The sequence below is a fragment of the Agelaius tricolor genome, unplaced genomic scaffold, assembly GCF_023055355.1.
Source record: "Agelaius tricolor isolate 1412-34295 unplaced genomic scaffold, bAgeTri1.0.p SCAF_1, whole genome shotgun sequence".
Classification (NCBI taxonomy): domain Eukaryota; kingdom Metazoa; phylum Chordata; class Aves; order Passeriformes; family Icteridae; genus Agelaius; species Agelaius tricolor.
In genome coordinates this window covers 77,730,396-77,753,925 of record NW_027269261.1, presented here as the reverse complement: position 1 = coordinate 77,753,925, position 23,530 = coordinate 77,730,396, and the positions used below count along the sequence as shown (strand labels likewise).

At 37.1% G+C, this 23,530-nt stretch overlaps 1 protein-coding gene across 2 annotated transcripts; it reads left to right on the top strand.

The window, feature by feature from the left end:
* Positions 1-2,025: 2,025 nt before the first annotated feature.
* DDX1 (DEAD-box helicase 1) lies at positions 2,026-21,715 on the top strand. 2 transcript variants are annotated; one of them, XM_071440573.1, is made up of 26 exons: positions 2,026-2,107; positions 3,862-3,913; positions 4,807-4,870; positions 5,373-5,402; positions 5,621-5,717; positions 7,181-7,228; positions 7,364-7,447; positions 8,796-8,879; positions 9,313-9,389; positions 10,630-10,702; positions 10,814-10,890; positions 11,537-11,651; positions 12,141-12,279; positions 13,310-13,370; positions 14,523-14,621; positions 15,311-15,400; positions 15,987-16,175; positions 17,201-17,252; positions 17,693-17,839; positions 18,489-18,580; positions 19,097-19,169; positions 19,611-19,683; positions 19,802-19,844; positions 20,070-20,165; positions 20,921-21,041; positions 21,387-21,715. In XM_071440573.1, exons 1-26 carry the CDS (start codon positions 2,092-2,094, stop codon positions 21,515-21,517), a joined length of 2,223 nt encoding a protein of 740 aa, XP_071296674.1. In that variant the 5' UTR covers positions 2,026-2,091; the 3' UTR covers positions 21,518-21,715. The 2 variants fall into 2 exon arrangements, with proteins under 2 accessions (XP_071296674.1, XP_071296683.1); XM_071440582.1 differs by lacking the exon at positions 4,807-4,870 and having other exon boundaries at positions 2,090-2,107.
* The last annotated feature ends 1,815 nt before the right edge of the window (positions 21,716-23,530 follow it).

Below are 23,530 nucleotides of genomic sequence, written 5' to 3'. Positions count from 1 at the left end.
GCGACGGCGCCCGGCGGGGGCCAAACCGCTCCGCCTTTAACTCGTGCGGCGCCGGGAACGCCCGGTGCAGCCGAGACCTCGGCGTGTGGATTGAGCCCTTTACCGAATAGGGGTAAAAAATATGAGAAAAGGCAAAAGGTGGATTGCTCGCTAGTGGTTCTTGCGGCTTTAATGGTGCTCCGTAGGACTTCTAAATATTTCAGTCGTACGAGTTCCTAGCGTTCAGCTCTCTCAAGCAGATAAAATGAGCTTGTTTGTAAGTTCTGGGCCACTCACATCAGGAAGGGCATTGAAGGGCTGGAGTCTGTCCAGGGAAGGACAGGGAGCTGGGGAAGGCTCTGGAGCACAAACCTGCTGAGGAGCGGCTGAGGGAGTTGGGGGTGTTTAGCCTGGAGAAAAGGAGCCTCAGGGGAGACCTTAACACTCTGAACAACCACCTGAAAGGCGGCTGGAGCCAGGGGGGTTTGGTCTCTTCCCCAGGCAAGAAGCAATAGGATGCGAGGACAGGCTTAAGCTGCACCAGAGGAAATTCAGGTTGGACACCAGGAAGGATTTCTTAACAAAAAGAGTTGTTAAACATTGAAATGGGCTGCCCTGAGAGTTGATGGAGTCACTGTCCGTGGAGTTGTTTAAGGGAGGACTGGACGTGGCACTCAGTGCCATGGTCTGGTTGACCAGGTAGTGTTCCATCACAGGTTGCACTCGATCTCAGATGTCTTTCCCAACCTGGTTCTGTGAAATAATTATGAAAGAACTGATGTTTCAGCCTCTTTCCTGCGACTTTATAAAGCATTTGTAAAATAGAAATAAAATTACTTCACACCCTGACACTTCTGCTCCTGCAGTTTAATTTTCTTTTGTGTTAGTAAGCTCTTGTAGGCAACTGTATATCCTAGAATTAGGTTAAACAAAAATTCAAATTCTGAAACTAGAGATTCAGGGCAATATGAAAGCTCTGTTGGATGCTTGGGAAAGACTTCAAGAAGAAACAACTAGTGAGAAAAATGCCTTTTTACTGTTTCTATATTTTTAACTATATTTGACAGTGTAGCTTGTAAAGCAATAGTAAATAGTATAACATCATGTTTGTAAGTTTCAAAGAATTTTGGGAGATGTATCGTAAATTACAGTCCACGTTCCACACTAACAAGCAGCGCTATATATTGATATCAAGGTCTGCCTACAAACAGGTTTTCTTAGAGTTGTGGTTGAATCTGTACATTATTCATATCTGTGCCTTTAAAAAAAATCTCTAGTTTTGTCATTGACCTGAAAGCAAGCAAACTAATGATTGACAGATATATAGTGAATAATAGTGTAAGAAAAGAGGCACATCAAAGGAAGATACTCCCAAAGGAATTATTAAAACATGAGAAACCATTGCAATGCAAACAGCCTGGTATGAAGGGTATAAAATACCCTGCTGTATTTTGCTCTACATGACACCAGTTTCTACAGTGTAAGTTAACAGCTAGTGGGGCTCAGCAAGTTTTTAAAAAAAATCTTGAAACAAACAAACCAACCATTGGGACAAAACCAGTATTCAAATTGCAACACAGTACTCAAGAGAACTATGTTGTCAGAGATGCTTGTTTTGGGTTTTTTTTGGCCTCTGACCCAGATGTGTCTCTATCTCATGCTGTCTTCAGAAAGGCTGAGGCTGTGTTTCACAATGGAAAGCATAGGCAATGGTTTATGCTGTGCCTTCCACTTAGCAGACAAATGCACCATTGGCTCCTGATGTTACTGCAGAACCTGCACTTTGCACTTGCAATCTCATTTTGTTTTTTACAAAACTCCGAAGGTTCTTGCATTTAATGTCAGTAGATGTCACCCTAGAACAAAATGGTGCAGAATTTGGGGAAGCTTCTGTAAAACCTGGAGAATAAAGTATCCTAGTTGGTGTATAAGTGACACACGCCGCGGTGTGTTTGAGTCTCTGAGGCGCCTTGGGCCGCCAATACCCGGCGGCGCTCACGGGCCGGGGCGGAACGCGCGGCGCGGCGGCTCCTGCGCTCACCCGGCCCCATAAAGCGGCGGCCGGACCGCGCGCCTGCGCGCTGCGGTGTTCGCGGCGCTCACGGGGCGAAGATGGCGGCGTTCTCGGGTACGTGGCGCGGGGGCTGCGGCCTCTCGGCCCTGAGGGAGCCTCTCGCCTCTGCCCGCCGGCTCCCGGGCTCCCTGCAGCACCGAGGGAAGCTCCTCGGCCGCCCTTCCAGCCTGGCCCGCGGTAGTGTGTGGCTGACCATAGATCAGGCTGGAGGTTGCGAGGCCTGCGGGGGATGTAGGTGCCTCTCCCCGTGTCCTCGGGCTTCTGTAGGCTTTGAGAAGCGGTTATCGGAATGGTTTGGCAGGTTTTATTGCATATGTGGATCTAGCAAAGGGGTTGCTTAAAAGTTAGGCTCGTTCCTCATGCTGGCTGGTTTCAGTAATAGGAGGTTTATCATAACTGTTCTCTGTATAGCAGTGGATAATAACTGGCTTTTGGTAAGAGAAGCTCTGCTTGGTGATAGGATTTGGCAAACAATATCTATTATACAAACTATATATGTGTATATAATAGTAAACTGTAATCCAAAAGCTTACTATTAAAAGAGGAAGCATCACTCTGTGTCCCCTTCTCCACGTAGATATTTGTAGAACTAGGCAACCAGTCAAGATCAGAGTTCTGTAAAGTTTTAATGTATATGGGGTTTTTAGTTTGTTCCTTTTAACTGAACTTTTTATATCTTATCATGGGGGCAAAATGCTGAAGCTTCTTCCCAAGATCTAGAGGTCAGTTTGGATTAATTTGGATGTAGTTGAGGAAAATGTCATGGTGTCATTGTTTGATTAAATTCTTGTACTTTATATTGAATTGAACTATGTGAGTTGTAAGTATATGGGAAAAAAATACAGATTTGTTTCCAACTTGGAATTAGTAGAAATTGGTTTTGATTGCTATTGATTTTGTTGCTTGTGTGGATTGTCTACTTTTGTAGGATTAGAGCCCAGCACTTGAAAATATTAAAGCTTCCTAAAATATTAAAGCTTCCTAAAATCACATTACAAATAAAACACATTTCTTACAGCATGTTTGTAGCTGAAGGAATTGATTTAGAGTAACCTTATGTACCCAAAGAGATGGCCAACAGATAAATTGTAATTTTGATGGTGTGCTACCAGCATTTGGGTCACTTAGGATTTGCTTTCCTCTTGCCTGTATTGAATAGCTGCAGGTTTCTTTTGTTTTCCTTTTTAAATACAGAGGATTTGTTTATCAACATACAAGCATGTTGCTCCATATTTAACTTGTGTCTGAGGTACAACCATCAGACCTTGAGATGCGTTTGCCAGAAGGGGTATCCAAGAAAAAACTTTAAAAGGTGTCTGTAATTAATAACTTTATCAAAATCAAAGCCTTGTTGTCTTATTGTCAGTCAAGATTTGAACTAGAGTCCTTACAGGATACAGGTTTTTTCTACTGTTTATACCTCAACTGTAGAGAAAGTTGGGTATTTGTGATTAACAAAGTCTGACCCATTGTCTGCATAGGCAGTTTCCTTAGAGGTGCAAAGATAAGTACCTTGCCCTTGGAATGGTGCTCTGTTCCCAGTGTGTTCACTTTGCTGCTGCATCTGTACCTGCCCCTGTGCCCTGTGTGTGCCTGACTCTGCTCTGAGTGGGGACAGCTCTCAAAGCTGCCTGTGAGGAAGGGAGAACGTCTCCATCAGTGGGTGCTGGAGTGAAGGCAGCACATGCTGTTGCCCAAAAGAGTGGTTTTCCATGGTTCTGTCTGTAGCTGGAAGTGTTGATGCTTGGCAATCTTTGGGTGATGTGAGGTTATTAACACTGCTTGATCCTTCTTTGCTTGTCTTACAGAAATGGGTGTTATGCCTGAGATAGCTCAAGCAGTGGAGGAGATGGACTGGCTGTAAGTAGGAGTGTGGCAAACTCTAATTTGCCTTTCAGTAATGTATGACATGGTTCTTAAAGCATCTCTGCTGGCACATAAAAGCAAAGTGGATGTGTGTTGTCCTTTAACTGTCATTGCATCTCATGTGCTTCTCTGTAGTGTGAGAGACTGAAGAATGCAAACTGTGACTGCAGCAATAACACTTAACCTTGGTCAGGCAGAGCATGACTGCTTATGCTTGACTTCTGTTGTTTCACAAAAGGCTCTGTGCCTCTGGTTTATTTATATGTATCATGGGATTATTGGATGAAATACTGTCGCATAATTAATGCTAGTTCAGTTCGTTTTCCAGACTGTGGTCTATGATTGTGTTTTTCAAATTTAGTGCATGTGTGTCAGTCTTCTAAAAAAGTTATTATTCTTGTGTTTGGTTACTTGTTTGTTGTACATGGCCAACATGTTTTTACTTCAGAGTTTGATTTGAATTGTCATTCAGAAAGTTGTCAGTATGGACAAACTTAATGTTTGTAGTTCTTCTCATATGAATATTAATTAGCTGTGATTGTCTGAAAATGCTGTTTGAGTTTAGTTGTCTTTACTTTTTTTTTCCAGTTTTGAACAGGAATCATGTAAATGAAGTCAGCATAAGTGACTTTAAAGAAAAACTCATTTGAAGAAAGGAAGACAAGGAATATGTAGTTAATAAGGGTTTTTTTTTATAATTTAGCATAATGATGTGAAATGTACTGCTCTTACCAAGGTGCAGCTGAATCCACTGCAAGCCAGGAGAAATAGCAGTTACCTGCTTTATCTTGCAGATTATTTGGTTTCTGTGAATTTCTAGATAAGTAAAAATTTCTTTTTCTATTGATGTAGAACATTATTTTGTGTTAATGTGTTCTTTCCTGTAGTCTCCCTACAGATATCCAAGCAGAATCCATCCCGTTGATCTTAGGAGGTGGTGATGTGCTTATGGTATGTAGGCAGGATAGCCTATTTTTAGAAATCCTGTGTCTTTCAGTTGTTGTTGGTGTGGTGAATTGTTCTTTCTGGACAGGTCCATAGTTAGACTAGCTCTCCTGTCCTGCTTCAATAGACAGTATATTCACTTTGAGTTACTAGTGTGTTTCCAGCTGTTCTTGCAGATGAAATCTAGGAGTATTGGGCTTTATTTTTTGACTTCTTGACAGGCACTGCCACATGAATGAGGCCTGTCTGATCTCATCTGCTCTCCTTTTGGCTATAAATACTTGACACAGCTCTATATGGAACATGCCAGATACTGCCCAAGCCAATGCTGCAGTATCAATAACTCTGAAAGTATCAGATTAGTATGCCTTGTTCATCCTGTCTTTTATGGTTCTCTGTGTTCTTCATTCCATAAGCCAAAATAATATTTCATAAAAAATAAACTTAGTTTACCAAAACAGAATTCTAGAGCAGTCCTGATAAAACTCTTGTATTTTTCTTCCTATAGGCTGCTGAAACTGGGAGTGGAAAAACTGGTGTAAGTAATCAAATTTATATTAGCAGAAAGTAAAAGTCTTTAAGTGGTCTCATAAATGCAGAGAGAGTGTTTATATGTGTTTAAGCATTATTGGTTATAGTCTTTACCAACATATATGTAGGAATGTATTTCAGTATTTCTGGCTGTGATATTGCACCCAAAAATGAGGCTGGAAATAAGTGTATAACTTGTGGAATGAAAGTGACTTTTCATTTTAGGCTTTCAGCATTCCAGTTATCCAGATTGTTTATGAAACACTGAAAGACCAAATGGAAGGCAAGAAAGGAAAAGCCACTATTAAAACTGGAGGGGCAGGTAAGTTTTTGTGTCACACTCCTTAAATTCAAAACTCTGCTAACTTGTGTTGATTTTGTCACTTTTAGAAGTAAAGTTAACCTGCCATTAGGTAAGTATTTTTTCCATAATTTGGGATAGTGTAAATATAATCATTCAGTGTTTTATTAAACAGAGAATATAAATTTACTGGTGGAATCATGGGAAGAACTGGTGTGCATTTGACTGCAGACTCTTAGTAATGCTCTTCTTTTCAGCTTGGGGCTGGCTGATCCACACCTGGCTTTCCAGTGTTCTTCTGAAAGCCCTATACTAGGTTAATGCCTTGCAAGATGTGCTGGTGGTGTCTACCTTAAAAGAAGGAGTTAAAAAATATCTTTCTATTCCAGGATTAGGTGACACAAGCTGTGACACCATGGAGTTAGTTTGGGCCTCTTAAGTGAGCTTGAGCAGAAAGCTCTTCTAGGCTCAGACTTATTTTTATGTGCCTGGGATAACAGTGTAGGACCTTTCAATTCTGTTGTGCTGAGTAGATCTGTTGTGTTCCTTTTGGCACCTGCCTAGGTTTGGAATTGAATATTTGATATCTTGTTTCTTCTAGTAAACATTGAATTGAGCAGGAAATGTATAGGGCTGGAACTCAGCTATATAAAATGGACTGTAACTATGATAATATCCTCACAGTATTTGAGAGTCTGTTATGCATCCATTTAATTAGGCTTGGAACTGTAAAGCTGATAACCATGTCCAGTCTGTCGTACTGATAAGATTGGGTTTTATGTAAGTGAACAGTATTTGCACAAACAACACTCTGAAGATGTTATCGAAGTTGTCATCATTATAACTGCTGCTACATTGGTGACAGTAAAATCAACTTTAAAAAAGTTAAATCCTCCTTGAGGGAATGTAATATGAATACACTAATACACTCAGTAAACCTAATTGAAATGACACCTGTTTTTTTTTTAAGTCATGTATATATTTTATTACAGCATGTTATTGGGCATATGAAAAATGAAGTCAAAAATTCTATGTGCGTTATCTTAGCTCCTTAGTAATGACATTTTAACTTACAGCCTGAAAGATACCTTAATGTAAGCTTGGAACGGAAATGGCAAATAATGCATTTCAAATTTGTTGTTCTTTATATAGTTTTGGGTATTTTCTATCTGAATTTGATTGTGATTGTGTGAAACTGCCTTATTTTATAAAAGTCTTCCTTGTTTGCAGTTGCATTTTTAAGTAACTTAATCTGTCCTTAATGGAATAATCTAAACTTCCATAGAATCCCTTTGCATTAAGCATTTGTGCTGTTCTTCGGATTGTAGGCCTTCATTTGAGCTTACATGAATTTCATTGGAACAAAACTATTTCCCCAGAAAATTAAGCCAAACACTCTGGAAACATTTTGAACATCTAATTTGAGTTTCTCAGCCTTGATTTGTGGATTAAATGCTTTTTCTGTTATTGTCTTTCCAACTTAGTGCTCAATAAATGGCAAATGAACCCCTATGACAGAGGATCAGCTTTTGGTGAGTTGTCCTGCTTTTCACTTGAGAATTTTTACTTGGTGTAAAAAAGAATAAGCTAGAGGAAAGAATGCATGAAGTTTTCTTTTAAAAACAGTTAGGCAATTTCTTTAACTAAAACTGTCTTCTAATTTTCAGCAATTGGATCAGATGGTTTGTGTTGCCAAAGCAGAGAGATAAAAGAATGGCATGGATGCAGAGCAACTAGAGGAGTGACTAAAGGTACATATAAAGCGATGTGTTTTGAATACTCTTCCAGAAAAGTTTTAGCAGAAATGCCTGCTTGTCAGCCATTATTAATGTAGATGGTTGCATTAAAAACTTTCTATCCATCTGACCAAATTTAGTAGCTTAAGACTTGGAAATGACCAATACTTATGTTTTGTTCTCCTTGTGTTGTAAATTACCTTTTCCCTGATAGTGATGCCTGAAAGTAGAACAAAATCTTCCTAAACAACCTTAAAATTATAATAGAAAAGCAAACATTTACTTGAAAGCTTTCAGTGCACAATATGGTGAAACCCATGCCCCGAATTAGATTGCTACAATTTTATAAGATCAGGCAGTTAGAATATTCAGCCAATATTGTCCAGTTAAAGGAGCAGTTGGTTAGGTAACCCCCCCCCCGGATTCTGCCCCGTTGGAGTCCTCCCCCTGGTCCTCAGATCCTACCTTTATTATGTCTATGATATGTGGTACAAAATAAAATGTCCTTGGTAAACTAACAAGCAAGACTAAACAAAACTTCTAAGAATGTGTCAAAGAGTTTGTTCCCTATTGTAAAGAGAGCTGGAAAAGTACTAGAAGTTATACCTAGGCATTTAACACTCTACTAAGCTACAAATACACGAAGTATACAAAGAAAGCTAAAAATCTTCAGGCATCAATAGGAGACTGAGTTGCAGGAGGCAGAATCGTAACTAATATTCATCAGAATGCCTTTTTTTAGGAAATGGCTATACACACAGTACTTTGAGTTGTTTCCTCACAGACTTCATGCAGATGTGCAAAAATTTCATGGTTCTGTGGTTGTAGCAGTAGTTGAGAGGCCAACCCTAACACTTGACTCAGAAGTAGAGTCATCCTGATGAGTCACTCCAGTGGTTCTGGAAGTGTGTTCAGAAAGACCCTAAACAGTCTCCTTTAATGGGCTGTGCAGATTATTCTGTAGTCTATGTGTACATAACAGCCAGCTGGATGTTCTTCAAGTGGCACAAGGAGTTGTTGATACGGGAGCATGCTGGTGGTCTGGTTCTGATTCTGCAGAACCTTGTGTCCTGAGTTTTATCAGGTCCTGTGCATTGAGTAGGACCACTTCTCTCTTGCTTGTCACTCCTTTGGAGCCTTTCACACTCTACCTCTCAGTGAGTACTTTGTCTCTTTTGCCTGCTGTTTCTTCGTTTCCTACATAGGTATACAATCGACCTTTTCACATAAACACAGTGTAGGGGATTTCATGACACTTTCAGCAGAACTGGGATGTTAGATTTGTATGGTCTTGGAAGTAGCAAGACTGAACCACCTTAATGAATTTGGGTATTGTATTAGATCCTTTCTTTTTCTTTTAAAGGGAAATACTACTATGAAGTTTCCTGTCATGACCAAGGCTTGTGCAGAGTTGGTTGGTCAACTATGCAGGCTTCACTAGATCTGGGTGAGTTTCCTTCTGAAGAGCCTATAGGTAGTTTTTATATTGACATTGAATGGGTGGAGTGCTGTTCTAGTGTTGCAGAGAATGGACTCTTCAGGAAGGATCCCAGTACTGCAGAGTTGAAAATGTTTTGTATAAGTATTTTAATTCCTGTAAGGGGAAGTCTCTGGTTGTGGCAGTGTTTTCTGGTCTTATGTGACTTTCTGCCTTTTATGCTTTTTTTTTTATTTTTCATGAAGATGACTGGAGACTGGTAAAATCGATAAATGTACTGCTGCAAAAGTACTAGTTTGGTGTACATCCAGGTCAGAAGTTAGTAGTTAGCACTGTGTATTATTTGTTTATGTGATAGTGTTGGAAATTTCAGTTGCTAATACCAAAAGGAAAAAGCATAATGTGTCAACCAGAAGATAAAAACCTATTGTCTTGTCTTCAGGCACTGATAAATTTGGCTTTGGATTTGGTGGCACTGGTAAGAAATCTCACAACAAGCAATTTGACAGCTATGGTGAGGTAAGCTTGAATTGCATTTGGCAGAAATATTTTTTAAAGTTTTGCATGTTAGTTTTGTGCTGTTACAATCAACTGTCTTTTGAAATAGGGCTCACTGCTAAGGGAGGCTCACTGGGCAAAAGGGCAATGGAACATTGAAGCATTTTTGCATAAAAGCTTATTAAAAGATTCAACAAAAGCAGTTATAAGCTGAGACATGATAGTGGTTATATTGCAATTATATTTACGCTCATTTAGAAGTTAAAATTTTGCTGTGTGTTACAGATTGAAAGTTAACTGACCTCTTGAGATTTGTCTTGACTGACTTCATCTTTAGCTTGAATAAATCAACCCATATGTATACACTGGGAACATGCAAGTGAGGGCATTGTATTCTGTTTACTAGAAGTTAAAATATAAGTAATTTCACAACTCTGTAATCTGTCAAAATGCATTATTAATTTCTACTAAAACATAAAGTGCACTACTTCTGGCTATTGAGTTGGGTTTGCCATTACCTTAATGTACACTTCCGAAGTGTCTGCTGGGAATATCTGTAATGGATTTTGTGTAGTGTAGCAGTGAAATGGAGATGTTTAAACATAAATAAATGAGTACTTAAACAGAAACTCTTATTTTTTTGTGCTAATAATAACAGCTCAATGTCATAAAACCTGCAACTTTTATGACTATGTAGGTTGTTTAACAGTGATTCTTGAGCTGTTGATTGGAAGCACTTAATGTATAAATGTTATTGAATACTTTTAAAATTAGCAGATTTCAAGTTATTAAAATAAAGCACTTAGGTATACATAACATGCATATAGTGTCATCTTCAAGCATTAGTCTTTTATTATAGTAAAAATACAGTTTTCTGATGTCATGTTTGGTGTTCTAAGCTTAGATTTACATTGGCTAATAAATATGTGACTAATGTGCTTTTCCATAATGCAGAATACTTCCAGGTAAATGGCTTAAATGTATTGTTGTCATTGTGTTGGTTTTTGAAGTAAATTTAAAGCAGTAATAAATGTTTAAATACCAAGATCAATTGGGCAGTTTACTGAAGACTTGTAATCAAATAAAAATATGTGTTCTATTTACAATGGTCTGACTGAAATAAATTGAGCTTGCTTGACTTCTCTCAGGAATCAGCATTTGTTAGGGAGAGGTGAGAAAAGTAAAAGCTGACAGAATATAAGCACTAAGTTGTCTTAATGCACTGAAAATGTCTTAGCTTCACAAACTTTTTTTTTTGCAGGAATTCACTATGCATGATACAATTGGCTGTTATCTAGACACAGAAAAAGGACAAATAAAATTTTCCAAAAATGGTAAGTTTTATTCTCTGTTTGGAGATTTATTTGGATGCTTTTGCTGGGGGGAGGGAAGGAGAGAGGAATGCACACACTTGCAGAGTCTGACTGAACCAACCTTATTTTCAGGGAAGGACCTTGGCCTTGCATTTGAAATCCCTCCACATATAAGGAACCAAGCACTTTTTGCAGCTTGTGTACTGAAGGTAACAGGAATATTGCAGATGTCCAAGATTATAATAAATTTTCTGGGTTTGTTTATAGTTAAGTATAAAGTTTGCATAGCAAAATTTTGCATAGCAAAAAAAAAAAAAGTCAGTTTTCTTTGGTTTACCAGTATTCACTACTGAAGTAATAATGTAGCTTTGAGTACCATTTAAGTAATAAAATAGCTTTGAGTACCATTTAAGCTAAATGTTTAAATTCAAATTTTAATCTTGAATTTATAGGTAGAATAGCATGGACAACTAATTCCTAATAACAGTGCTATGTTGTGTGTATTAAACTGTTGTATACTGCCATTCAACTGATACAAGCAAATAGCTTGAAAGTCAGATAGCTTGTTTCATTTCTTCTGTACTCTAACACTACTGTAAGGTAGTACTATGTCCTTTCAGTGGTTAGAGAGATGTACAACTTCAGAAAAAATTGTTTGGTTAAAAGTTGGCTTTTTTCTGTGTGTTTGGTTGGGGTTAAGTTCCAGCAACTTGGGGAGGAGGAATGTATAAGATAGACAAAGTGTTTCCTTCTCCCATCTTCTTGGTTTTTTCTGTTTTTTTCATTACTGAGTTATTTCTCATTTTTTGTGGTCTCTTGAATCTGTGTGTATGACACAACTTTGTTGATACCTAGAATGCGGAATTGAAATTCAATTTTGGTGAAGAAGATTTCAAGTTTCCACCAAAAGATGGCTATGTTGGCCTTTGCAAGGCTCCTGAGGGTAGTGTTGTAAAATCACAACACTCAGGTAGGTTACATTTTTACAAACTTCTCTTGTTTCTGTATTCAGGTTGTGTTGCAGCATTTTTGGATCCCTTTAATTGCAATCAGAAAGATCTTAAATAGTGCAGTAATGAAGAAATATTGATGCTTTTTTTGAAAGTATACCAGATTTTCTTACTGTTAAATCGCCAATAGTCTTTCCTATTTGGAATTCAGAAGTACATCAGATAAAAGAAGTCCAGCTAAGTTTTTCAACAGTGTTATTGTAAAAATGTGTGGGTCTTTATGCCCCACAATGGAATGGATTATCCTGCATGGCCAGTACACAAACTTGTAAGTTCTGATCATTATTCTGAAGTTACTCATAATTGAGAGAGCAATCACATCACCTTTGAATGGAGCATTTAGAATTATTAGGTTTTAATTACTAATAGAAAATCCAGATCTGTTTCCAGTAAAAAATTCCAGAATAGGAATATAGTTTGTCTTAATGGTGATTTTTTTTTCCACTTAGGAAATGCCCAAGTGGTTCAAGCACAGAACCTTCCAAATGCTCCAAAAGCATTGATTGTAGAACCATCAAGAGAGCTGGCAGAACAAACTTTGAACAATGTGAAGCAGTTCAAAAAATATGTTGATAATCCCAAATTAAGGTAAAAGTGAATTTGTTAGTTGCATTTATGGTATTTTCCATGGTTGTAACTTCATGGGGAGATGGGGAGTAGGTTCCACTTTGTAGCTAAGTGAACCATAATCTGCAGTGCTGCTGATAATAATAATATCAGTAATAACCTGCTACCAACCAAACTTCTGACTATGCAACTGCAGTTAGACCACTTAGGGGTTTTTGGTATGTTTTATCAGTGGACTGCTTTTTTCTCATGCAAGAAATTTGGTGGGTAGGTGTTTTTTTTAATAATCAGTGATAGCTAGTATGATACTTCACATGCTTCTCTTGATTAAAAATGTTATCTGCTTACTGCCCTTCTTTCCTAAACATTTTCCTATGCCTCCATCTCCTTCTACCCCCTCATTTTGTTTGTTTTTCATCTCCATCAAATAGTTGTATACAGGGTCTGCTCTCTTTAATTAATGTGCTTGCAGGACAAATTATCATGGAGGTGCAATTCTGAAAAATGAATCATCTATAAGTTGCTTTGGGTTTAAGTTGTCTCTGCTTTGAGAGACAACTGTGCTTCTAAAACTTAAACATTTCCCAATGATAAACAGCAATCTGTTTATAAGAGTTCATTTACTAGAATTGCTGGGATTAAGCAATAGGAATGGGCAAACTACAATGGAAGATTAATTTTGTTTACTGTTATTTGCATTTCTAACTTTCAAGGGCACAGGAAACTTTAGTTCACTAAGTTATATTATTTTTGAGATTTTTAATAAATATTTTTTGTGAGATTAAATTTATTAAGGTGCTAATTTGCTTAAAACAACAGTGATAATCACATTCAATTACAGTTTGGTAACAAAGTTTTCACTTGAACTGAAGTACACTACTTGTGAAAGGCTGAGTTTCAAAATTAATTTTTTCTATTTTGTTCTTGAAATTACTGTTCAGAGCTGTTAATTGTCAGCTATCAATAAAAACATCAGTCTGAAGACTGATTCTAAGTATACCTTCTGAATATAATAAATGGGTAAATCTCAAATATATTGATGTAATTTTAGGGAACTGCTTATTATTGGTGGAGTGGCTGCAAGAGATCAACTCTCTGTACTGGAACAAGGTGTAAGTGGTATTTTTTTCATATGACTTATTAGTTTGTGTTCCAAGCAATTGATGATGTTGCTAGAGGATATTAATGGTGGTAATTCATGTAATAAGAATAATAAACATGTTAAAACAAAAATGTACAGTCAATAGGAAGCTCATGTTACAGCAGTCTAGCAGCTGTTCCTTTACTTCCGTGTCAATACAAGTACCTATACTACTTAAGTTCTCTTGGAGCCTGAGTACTCCTGAAAATCTTAAAATGAAAGTTCAATTGTTTTCCATTTGTTCTTAATCAACAAGACAGTTTTCCTATTAACTTCTGTCCTGTTTTTGTGAATAAAAATAGTCTGCAGTTATCAAGATGAACCTACACTACAAACCAGTCCTACATAGAAGGAAGTGGTCTGGTTTCAGCGGCATGGAATGTACACTTGATTCAGTCTCACTGTAGGGAGAACAGAGTCACAGGGCTGTGTTTTTTATTTAAGACTCACTTTTGGAAGTGAAAGCACATCACTCTTGATAAATTTTCTAGTGGTTCTAGCTGCCAAAATGAAAAATTTCTGTTAAGCCTACTTGAACCGGAAGATTATTTGACTTCCATGTGAATGCTAAGTTTTTGATTGTGAACCTTTCTGTCTGGCAAAATTTGTAGTTATTTCTCTAGTTGATAGATTTTGTATCCTTCCACCTTGAGAAAAATTTATCCCTGTTTAAAAACAAATCTGTTTGTTGGCTTTTGATAACAAGATTACACTGCTTGGGGTTCAGGGAAGGAAAAATGGGACACAGCACTTCCCGAATAATGGAAGGCTTCCTCCCTAAGGTAGATGCTGCTAATGAAATGACTTTAGAACCAAAATGCAGGTTGCCCAGAGAGGAGGTTGTAGGATCCCCTTCCAGAAAGGTACTGAAAATTGTATTAGGCAGCTACCTAAAGTAACTTAGAAATTGTCCTTGATTTGCATGTGAAAGTGGGGAGTGGAGACCAGATGATAATCTCAAGAGATCCCTCTGACACAAATTACTCTAGGATTTTATGAAGTTATAATTAATAGTAAATAAAGCATTATACTGATAATTGTTTCATAATGTTAAGCTTAGATAAAACTTTTCATGTCTCTAGTTAGTTACAGGACCAACTCATACTCTTTATGTACTTCATAGGTGGATATTGTTGTTGGAACTCCTGGAAGGCTGGATGACCTGGTCTCAACAGGGAAGATTAATTTATCTCAAGTTAGATTCCTGGTTCTGGATGAAGCTGTATGTAGAGAACTAAGTACTACTTAAATTCTGTTCTTAAATGCAGTATGATATTTGCAAAAAAGTGAAACGTGATTGTTCTGTAGTATTTGATAATTCAATGGAACAGTTAGGTACCTATAGACTGTTCCACCTTAATCCTCTCATTGTTTGCAACCATAGTAACCTGCTTTTTTTTCCCCTCCCACACTCCTGGCCTCTGTTAAATCTGTTTGGAATTTTTCTGATAGGAAAATGTATTTCAAATTATATTTACAAGGTACTGTAAATATAATTTGAAATGAAGTCTGTCCCTGCCACTGCAGGGAGCTCAAAGGACAAAGACAAAATATAAGTGTTAGTTAACCCAGCAGGTCTTGAGGCTAGTGAATGTTGTACTCAGTATGCTGTGAAATAAGGGCATCTCTCTGATCTCTAATAGTACATCTGAATATTCACAAAGATCAAATGCCTTGGGGTGTTAGCTAGGAGTAGCTGCTTAGCTTCTCAGCAGCTATAATGTAAGTGCTCCACATTTTTAGTGGGTTTTCCTCCTTAGTAATAATATCCCTGCTATGCACTGACTGTCCAGCTAATTAAAAGCAGGAACTTCTGAGACTAGGAGTGTATTGCTTATCTAACTCAAGTGTAAAGACTGAGAAATGAGAGAAGATTTGCAGCTTCATCTCTTTTATTTCATCCCCACGCAGGATGGCCTTCTCCTCCAAGGTTATTCAGATTTTATAAACAGGATCCATAGTCAAATTCCTCAGATAACCTCAGATGGAAAGAGACTTCAGGTATAAAATATTTGTGGTTTGGTTTTTTTTTGTTGTGGGGTTTTTTTTAGTTTTGTTTGCTTAAATATTTTTGGGGGTGTGTTGTGTGTTCTGCTTTCAGTTGTTGACTATTATTTGGCATAGAGCATGCTTCTTTGGAGTTCCCAAAAGCTCTTGTCCAAAACTAACACATGTTCAGTGAGTTCAGTAATTGCCTGTGAAAATATTTTTAGCCTCCTAGATGTTGAAGCCTAGTGTTCAGGAGTTTTCAATTTATTTTGAATTATTTATATATAAATCTAGCAAACATGACTGAACACGTACTTTATGATTTCTAACATATTAATACTCTTGATTCATCAGCTTTCAATAGTTTTGCATTCTTCCTAGTAATTTTTTGGGTCTCTGTAACAGAATAGTTAATCAACTTATTTTGTGTCCTGACTCTTGCCAACTGAGTGGTTCCTGTGATGAGGAGATCCAAACATTTTCTGTTTTGCTACATTATGCTATTCAACTATATAACATTCATACAGTTCTATTCTCACCTTTTTGGACTGGGAGGATCTTATCTTCAGTGGTATCCATGTGACTCTCTTCTTCTCAGGTGATTGTGTGCTCTGCAACCCTGCATTCTTTTGATGTGAAAAAACTATCCGAAAAAATCATGCATTTTCCTACCTGGGTAGATTTGAAAGGAGAAGATTCTGTCCCTGAAACTGTACACCATGTAGTTGTGCCTGTAAATCCAAAAACTGATAAACTCTGGGAAAGGCTTGGCAAGAATCATATCAGAGTAAGTGAAAATTGAGGTTTTTTGTCCATGTTTACTTATTTAACCTTCAGAACAGGGGCCTAATATTGAGGGATCTTTGCTGGCTATTGAAACAGCTTAATCTGAAATGGTTTGTTTCATGGTAGTCAGCATCATATCAGTGGTGTCATAACTCTGTTTCTGAACAGCTCAGTGTTACAAACATGGCTGAGGAAGAGCTTGATTAAGTAACAGTCTGATTTGCACTAGAGAGCAATGGCATTGTGCTTTTTCACTCATTTCACAGCTAATGGTCCATGGCCTAACTGTACTTAGTATCTCTTTTCTGACTTGGCAGGAGGGAATAAACCTGCCAAGATGGATCATTCTATAAGGTAGTTCTGTCTCCAACCCATGTGAGATGAGCAGTTTTTACAGGAATGGATGTCATATCAGACTGCAATTGAGATTCCAGATTCTACATACACCTGACACCTATTCACATGAGAAGGTGTTGGTTGTTCAGGTCTTTAGTATTCAAGTTCTGAATAACCTGGAACCATATTTTGTTCTTGGCAACTCTGATGCAGTTACAAATCTATGGTTTTCTTAATCTCTCTTTGTCTTTGGAACATCTGTTTGTCATGTGTTGTCATTAAGTCTTAGTGTGAGTTTATTTCTTTTGGATTTTAAGTTTATATCTGATTCAGGCTAGCATAGGGGAAAAGATAAGGAAGTACTATTTATGTGATTTAACTATATTTTACAAAATGTTTTTATTCTGGTTTGTTTGTGTGCTTTCAATTCTTCACCTTTGTTCAAAGGTGTTTCCTGTCCAGTGGCTACATAGTTTTATTGCCCTTTTTTTATGAATATAAGTTTTGTATTCTTAAATACAAGACCTTCCTGTAGCTAAAGGGGGGTAAACATGGCTGGTAGGAGAGCAGAATGCTAAGATTACTTCTAAACTTTTGTTTCTTCCTAATTACAAGTTAATGGAGTTAAGTATTTCTCTGTGAAGAGTGGACTACTGACTTGGGGGGTTTTTTTGTTTGTGTTTTGTCTAGACTGATGAAGTACATGCAAAAGACAATACACGGCCTGGCGCTAACACTCCAGGTAATGAGCAACACTAAGAAATCATGACATTCTTGTAAATGTTTTGAATGAAAGGTAAATTGTAGTAGATACTGGCCTTGAGTCATGTTCCTCCAAAATTGTATTTCTACATTCTCATAGTCTTGAAGAGAAATGTGTTTCTGTAACTGGGAAATAGGAAAGAGACTTGAATATATATTTTGCAGATTTGTAGACAAGTGTTTGTTGGTGTGTATAAGAAACTTGAAATTTCTGAGTGCTTTTGTTCTTCCTGTATTGTATCACCTTGGAGCACAGGAGCGTGGAAGGGAGAGGTAGAAACTGAAGGTTTAGCTTACTTGCTCTAATAATAAAAGTTTAACTGTCTACTTGAAGGCTAGAGAACTTCAAAGATACGCAGTTCAAAGGTTCTTCATGTTTTTAAACAATTTGAGTGAAATAACTTCTTTATTTTTATTTAGAAATGTGGTCTGAAGCTATTAAAATTCTAAAAGGAGAATACACTGTTCGAGCAATTAAAGAGCACAAGATGGATCAAGCCATTATTTTCTGCAGGACTAAAATAGACTGTGATAATATGGAGCAATACTTCATCCAGCAGGGTGGAGGTAATGTTTTCATGTCAGCCTTACTCAGCTCACTTTTCTCACTTCTGTGTTTTTTCAGCACCAAATTTGTATGATAGAGGTCACCAGTACTGGGACACAGCCCAGAAAAAATTGTGCTACAGTTTTTTTGCATACTGACTGGGCATAAAATTCAGAGTTTTGTAGCAGGCAGCTGCAGGGGTGCCCTTTGTGAAAGAAAGCAATGAACGGTCTTGTACCTGTTCCAGATAGTTCTGAAATGAATGGAAACCCATCATACACCAAAATTTGAACCAGTGAGAAGATATATGGTGCCTCTGCTGAAACATGCTAGTAAAATTGATAGTCAGTAAGGGGAAGAGACATGGGAAGAGATGTTCACACCTAAAAAGACATTGGAGAAATGTGAAAGAAAACACAGGAACAGTGAAAGGAATGTGTGAGGAGAAAGGTGAAGATGAACGTTTGTAGAAATTAAGAAATTTAGAGTAGGAAGGAGTAAGGAAAAGTGCCTGCACAGGTCTGCTCTTGGGAGGAGGGAGAAATTGTATTTTACTGCTTGTCTTGTGTATTTTTTCCACCCCAATGCCTCTGAATTTTTTTTCCAATTCTATATGGTTTTGTGTCATAGCTTATATGTGATGTAATTAATGCATATAAATTCTTTCAGGCCCTGATAGGAAGGGACATCAGTTCTCCTGTGTCTGTCTGCATGGTGATAGAAAACCTCAAGAAAGAAAGCAAAACCTGGAAAGATTTAAGGTGATGCAGCAGATTTTTGAAGGCTTTTTCCTCACCTCCCAGTATCTGAATTTGTATGTTAATTTGTGTTCCTACTTCTCTATTTAAATTAAATTGCATTCAAATGCTCTATGTCCCACTTCCTGAAATTGTAAGGCACATTTTCTGTAGGTGGAAGTCTGTACTGGTGATAATCAGTATGACCTTTGTGAGTTTGAATTCAGAAGATAGTAGGCTTACTTTGGAATAAAATCCTAACTTTAAACTGTATAGTAATTACACTGGTTTTTAAGGTCTTTAGTACTTGGTCACTTAAAAAAAAAGGTTCAATATTACAGTTTAGTTTTGATGAAGCTGTTTGTTGGTTTTGTTTGCCTTATGGTGCTGGAGAAAGAAACAAGGATGTAAATTCACCAAACTATTCATGCGTTACTTGAAGTGTTCTTAAAGGTGAAGTGCAAAGGACTATGATTTCATTGCTTGGGATTTTGCTTGCTGTGTTTAGCACAACGCTTCATTACAGCTCTGTTTTTGCAGAGAGGAGATGTCCGTTTCCTGATCTGCACAGATGTTGCTGCTAGAGGAATTGATATTCATGGTGTACCATATGGTAAGACAGTTTTTTAAACTTAACCTGTTGAATTGCACTGGAGCTTCAATATATTTGCCTGTCCAGTCGTTAAAATAAATATATGACTTACAGCATAATTTTAAGAGATGTAGATGTTAAAGGCTGAAACTAGGCAATATTTAATTTGGTTGTTCACCATAAGTTCTCAAATACTTTATATTGTTCTGCATTTTTGGGAATCATTAATTCGGTTTTCCATTCTTGCCAAAAAGTAATCAGAGAGAAAGCAGTGTGAGAGCCTTTATTGCAGGTATTGCAGGTTACACCTGCAACTGTTGTAATAGACTATAAAGTATGTACATAGACTAAGGAGAGGAATTGCAGCAATCAAAATAATATTTTAGGTGTCTGATCTCAGACCTTAGCTCATACATTAAAAAAAAAATCTTGTGTTCTCTGTGAACTGTCTGTGTTACACAGTTATCAATGTGACCCTCCCTGATGAAAAACAGAACTATGTTCATCGAATCGGGAGAGTCGGCAGAGCTGAGAGGTATGTGTGTGTTCAGAGCAGCCAGCAGGTGTTGTGAGATTTGTTGTTGTTGTTGTTTGACAAGTTGGCAATAGTTACTGAAATACATTTCTCCCTCCCTTGTCTCCTAATATTTCAGGATGGGTTTGGCAATCTCCCTCGTGGCAAAAGAAAAAGAAAAGGTAATTATACTCCAAAGCAGAGATGAACAGACATTATTTACTGAGGTTCTGTCCCCAGCTGCTATCTGACCTTATCCTGCATTGAAAAACTGCTTTTTTTTTGTCCCTACTTAATTGAAGGAGAACACAAACAGATTCCTGAATTCTTTTTCATTATATAAGTAGTCAAAATGAATGTACTAAACTATTTCACAAAGTTTAGAGGTTGTTTTGCATTATTTCTAGGTTTGGTATCATGTATGCAGTAGTCGTGGAAAAGGGTGTTATAACACCAGGCTGAAGGAAGAAGGAGGTTGTACCATATGGTACAATGAGATGCAGGTAAACATTTTGCTTAAATGTTCCCCAATTCCTCTAAAAGATTCCAGAATAAAGTTCTTGTTTCACCTGTGTAGCTGAAGTACAATCTAGTCTTAAGGTGTTTTTAACCTTTGATTCCATTTAAAGAAGAAGTTAGAACATAGAACATTAGAACTTTTCAAGTTATATGTTCTGTAAGTTGTTTAATTATAAAAATCTATTTTAATATTCCCAGCCAATGTTGTTGGAGTATTACTTGCAGTTTCCTTATAGTCTTCCTAATCAAAGTCCGTTAAGATACATATCCTGAAGAGAATGTTAGTTTAGATGGTTTGTTGCAAAATTGTCACTTAAAACTGTTGTTTCTCTAACCTGGGAAAAGTTTATCTCTTAGGTAGGTTTTCATTGGGATTTGTATACCAGCTATGAATGCAGGTTAAAAAGCAATACTTGCCTTCTTTCTCTAATGAAGAAGGGCAAATAGACTTCATCTGTGATAAAATAAGCTTGGACTATGAGCTGTTATAAAGTAGCCTCATTTCTGCAAGTAGGGTAGTGTATGAAATGAAGACTTCTAGGTAGGGTAAAACCATACTGAAATTGGAAATGAACTTGTGTAGTCTGTAATAAAAAGGTGTTAGTCTTCTGTATCTGTGACCAAACTGTTTTGTGTACCATTCCTGTCCAAACTACTCAGATGTGACTGTTCAGAACACTAGTTTGACTAGTCTTGGACCATAGAGTATTTAAAGACTTCTTGGGTTTTTTTCTCTTAGTTGCTGGGGGAGATTGAAGAACACTTAAACTGCACTATTGCCCAAGTTGAACCAGACATAAAAGTACCAGTGGATGATTTTGATGGGAAAGTTACATATGGGCAGAAGAGAGCTCTGGGAGGTAAGGATGAACTACTCTCAAGTTCCCTTGCTATGCAGTGCTCAGTTTCCAGTTTCCTGGTTGTCTCCTGTGTCACTACAGAATAATAGACTATAAATAAAAAAATAATAGATGATAAATAAATGGATTATAAAAGGCTGCTAGCTCTTTGCTGTCATTTGTTACATGCAGTCCATAGGTTGCAAGTGACAAGAGTATGTGTATACCTGTTCTGGTTTTTTGTGCTGGTTTTTTTTTTTTTTTTTAATAAAGTAATTGACTCTCTGAATGACTGTGGTTGGGCATTGTTAGTTCTACTGAAAAATGACTTTGAACATGTAATTTAGATTGTATCTCTTTTGGCAGGTGGACTGTATAAAGGCCATGTGGATATCCTGGCACCTACCGTACAAGAGTTGGCTGCCCTTGAAAAGGAGGCTCAGACATCTTTCTTGCATCTTGGCTATCTTCCTAACCAGCTGTTCAGAACATTCTGATTGTGCCACACTGGAGAGAAGGCTTGAGTTAATAAATGCTCTGCCCTGCAAATACAAAAATCCTGCACTGTCTCTGAGTAGAGGTAGTTAGAAAGCGATTAAAACTAAATATTCTTCTTGCATGAGGAACAGAGTGTTCAGCACTGTTAACTTTGAGTAAGCTGTTCTCCTAATAAAATAAAACAAGTCAAAGATGAAGTGGTTTTGTTTGGTTTTTTTTTTGCCTTAAAGGATTAATTTGCAGAATCATTCTTTGCATGATTTTGTTAATTTATTAAAAGTACAGGGGTAGTTAGGCAAATATGGGAGGAGAGTTTTATATTTCTATTTATTTATATTTCAAATTATTTAATTATTTGTGTACATTAAATTTTTAATGCTGGGCTGACTAAAGATAGATTCATATTCATTCAGACAGCTTTTTATATTTATACTAAATAAGAAAAAAAAACAGATCTCAAGTAGGTATTTGATGAAGGTCTTTGTTTTCCTAAACCCCTACAATCTAGGCTGATAACGGCATTTTGATTCTGTAGTTCTAGACTTCTCACATTTAATGGTTCTTAAATTTCTGAAATGGATCGTACAATATTGTAGCAATATTGTTACAAAAATTTCTACAATACTTCTGAATTCATAGGGGAATATCATGTGAGTATCAAAGCATTTCATAACATTGCACGAAAAGCTTTTTCATGCAGCAGTATAGGCTGAAATATTTAATGCCTCTTGTGCTGCTTTCAGACAGGTTGAATTTGTTACTGTTTGTTACTGCAGTCTGGCTTGGAATTTCTTTTTAGCTTTTTTTTCTCTAGTGACTCTTTTAATGATAATTAGAAATTTCAGTAACTTTTCCTGCAATTGTCATCCAAATATCTCAGGTCATTGGGAATGCCAGACACCCACAAATCAATTTAGCTTTTGCCTTCTTGGTGAAGTCATCTTTTCACAGAATGTTTCATCCCCTTGAAAGAGCAGTGACAATCAATTTAAACTCAGGTTAAGCAAATTATGATTTTTAGTGTTACCTGGAGAGGGCAGACTGAGAGACACAGGGATTATAATAAAAACCCTGCATTTCTCAGTAATTTAAACAAAGTATTGCATTTACAGAAATTAGTGGTATTACTTGATCCCAAGGAGAGGGGAGATTACATGGGATGCTTATCATTAGAACCTTGGAAGAAAAGTTCTATTGTGTTGTGTTGGTCTTGTCAGACAAAAGTAATGAAATCTGTCAATCCTAAATTAATCAAAATTAATTTATTGCAATGCCTAAAATAATTTAGATGCAGAAGGAATTAGATCATTCATGTTTGCCAGTTGAAGCTGAGATTAAAATCAGTTTCATCTAGTTTAGACATATATCTTGGGAAATATTTTTAAATCACAGGGAAATGGTGGATAGATGGAATCAAAGTCTTAGGAGCATTGATCTTTTTGTGAAAATGTGACATTCTAAATTTGCTACATGTTCCCCAAGTGCTGGTATCTTTCAAGATTTGCTGTTGGGTATCCAAATTACAAATCATGACTAATTAGGGCTGAAAAAATGATGCTAAAAATGAAAATTACTTTAAGCATGTAATTTAGGCATGCCAATTCTTACCTAAAATTTGTATTGGTGCTGGAGCTGAAATTACTACACTGGCCTGATGAATATTTGCTTTCAGAAGAGTTTTGCTGATACGCCTTCAAATGCAGTAGCATGAAAGAGGTATGGGGCAGTTTCTGGTTGACAGACTTCAAACGTTGTGTGAGATGTCAAGAACTTAACTGTATCTTGTGCTAAATGGCAGAAAATCCCCACTGCCATAATCAGTAATCTCTTGGAAAAGTATTTAGATCAGATGGCATATAAGCTAGCAGTTGTTTGGGGGGATCTGGCCTGGGTTTTTTATATTACTTGCAGTTACTGCTGTCTTAAACCACTAAGATGGATTTAGTGGAAAACTGGACATCTTTTCCAGAAAGCAAATATGGCTATTCAAAAAAAAAAAAATCTTGAAAAAT

Coding starts and splice junctions, on each gene's coding strand:
- DDX1 (XM_071440573.1), top strand. Junction 3,914..4,806: donor GTGGAGGAGATGGACTGGCT/GTAAGTAGGAGT, acceptor TCTTTCCTGTAG/TCTCCCTACAGATATCCAAG. Junction 12,280..13,309: donor GTTGATAATCCCAAATTAAG/GTAAAAGTGAAT, acceptor ATGTAATTTTAG/GGAACTGCTTATTATTGGTG.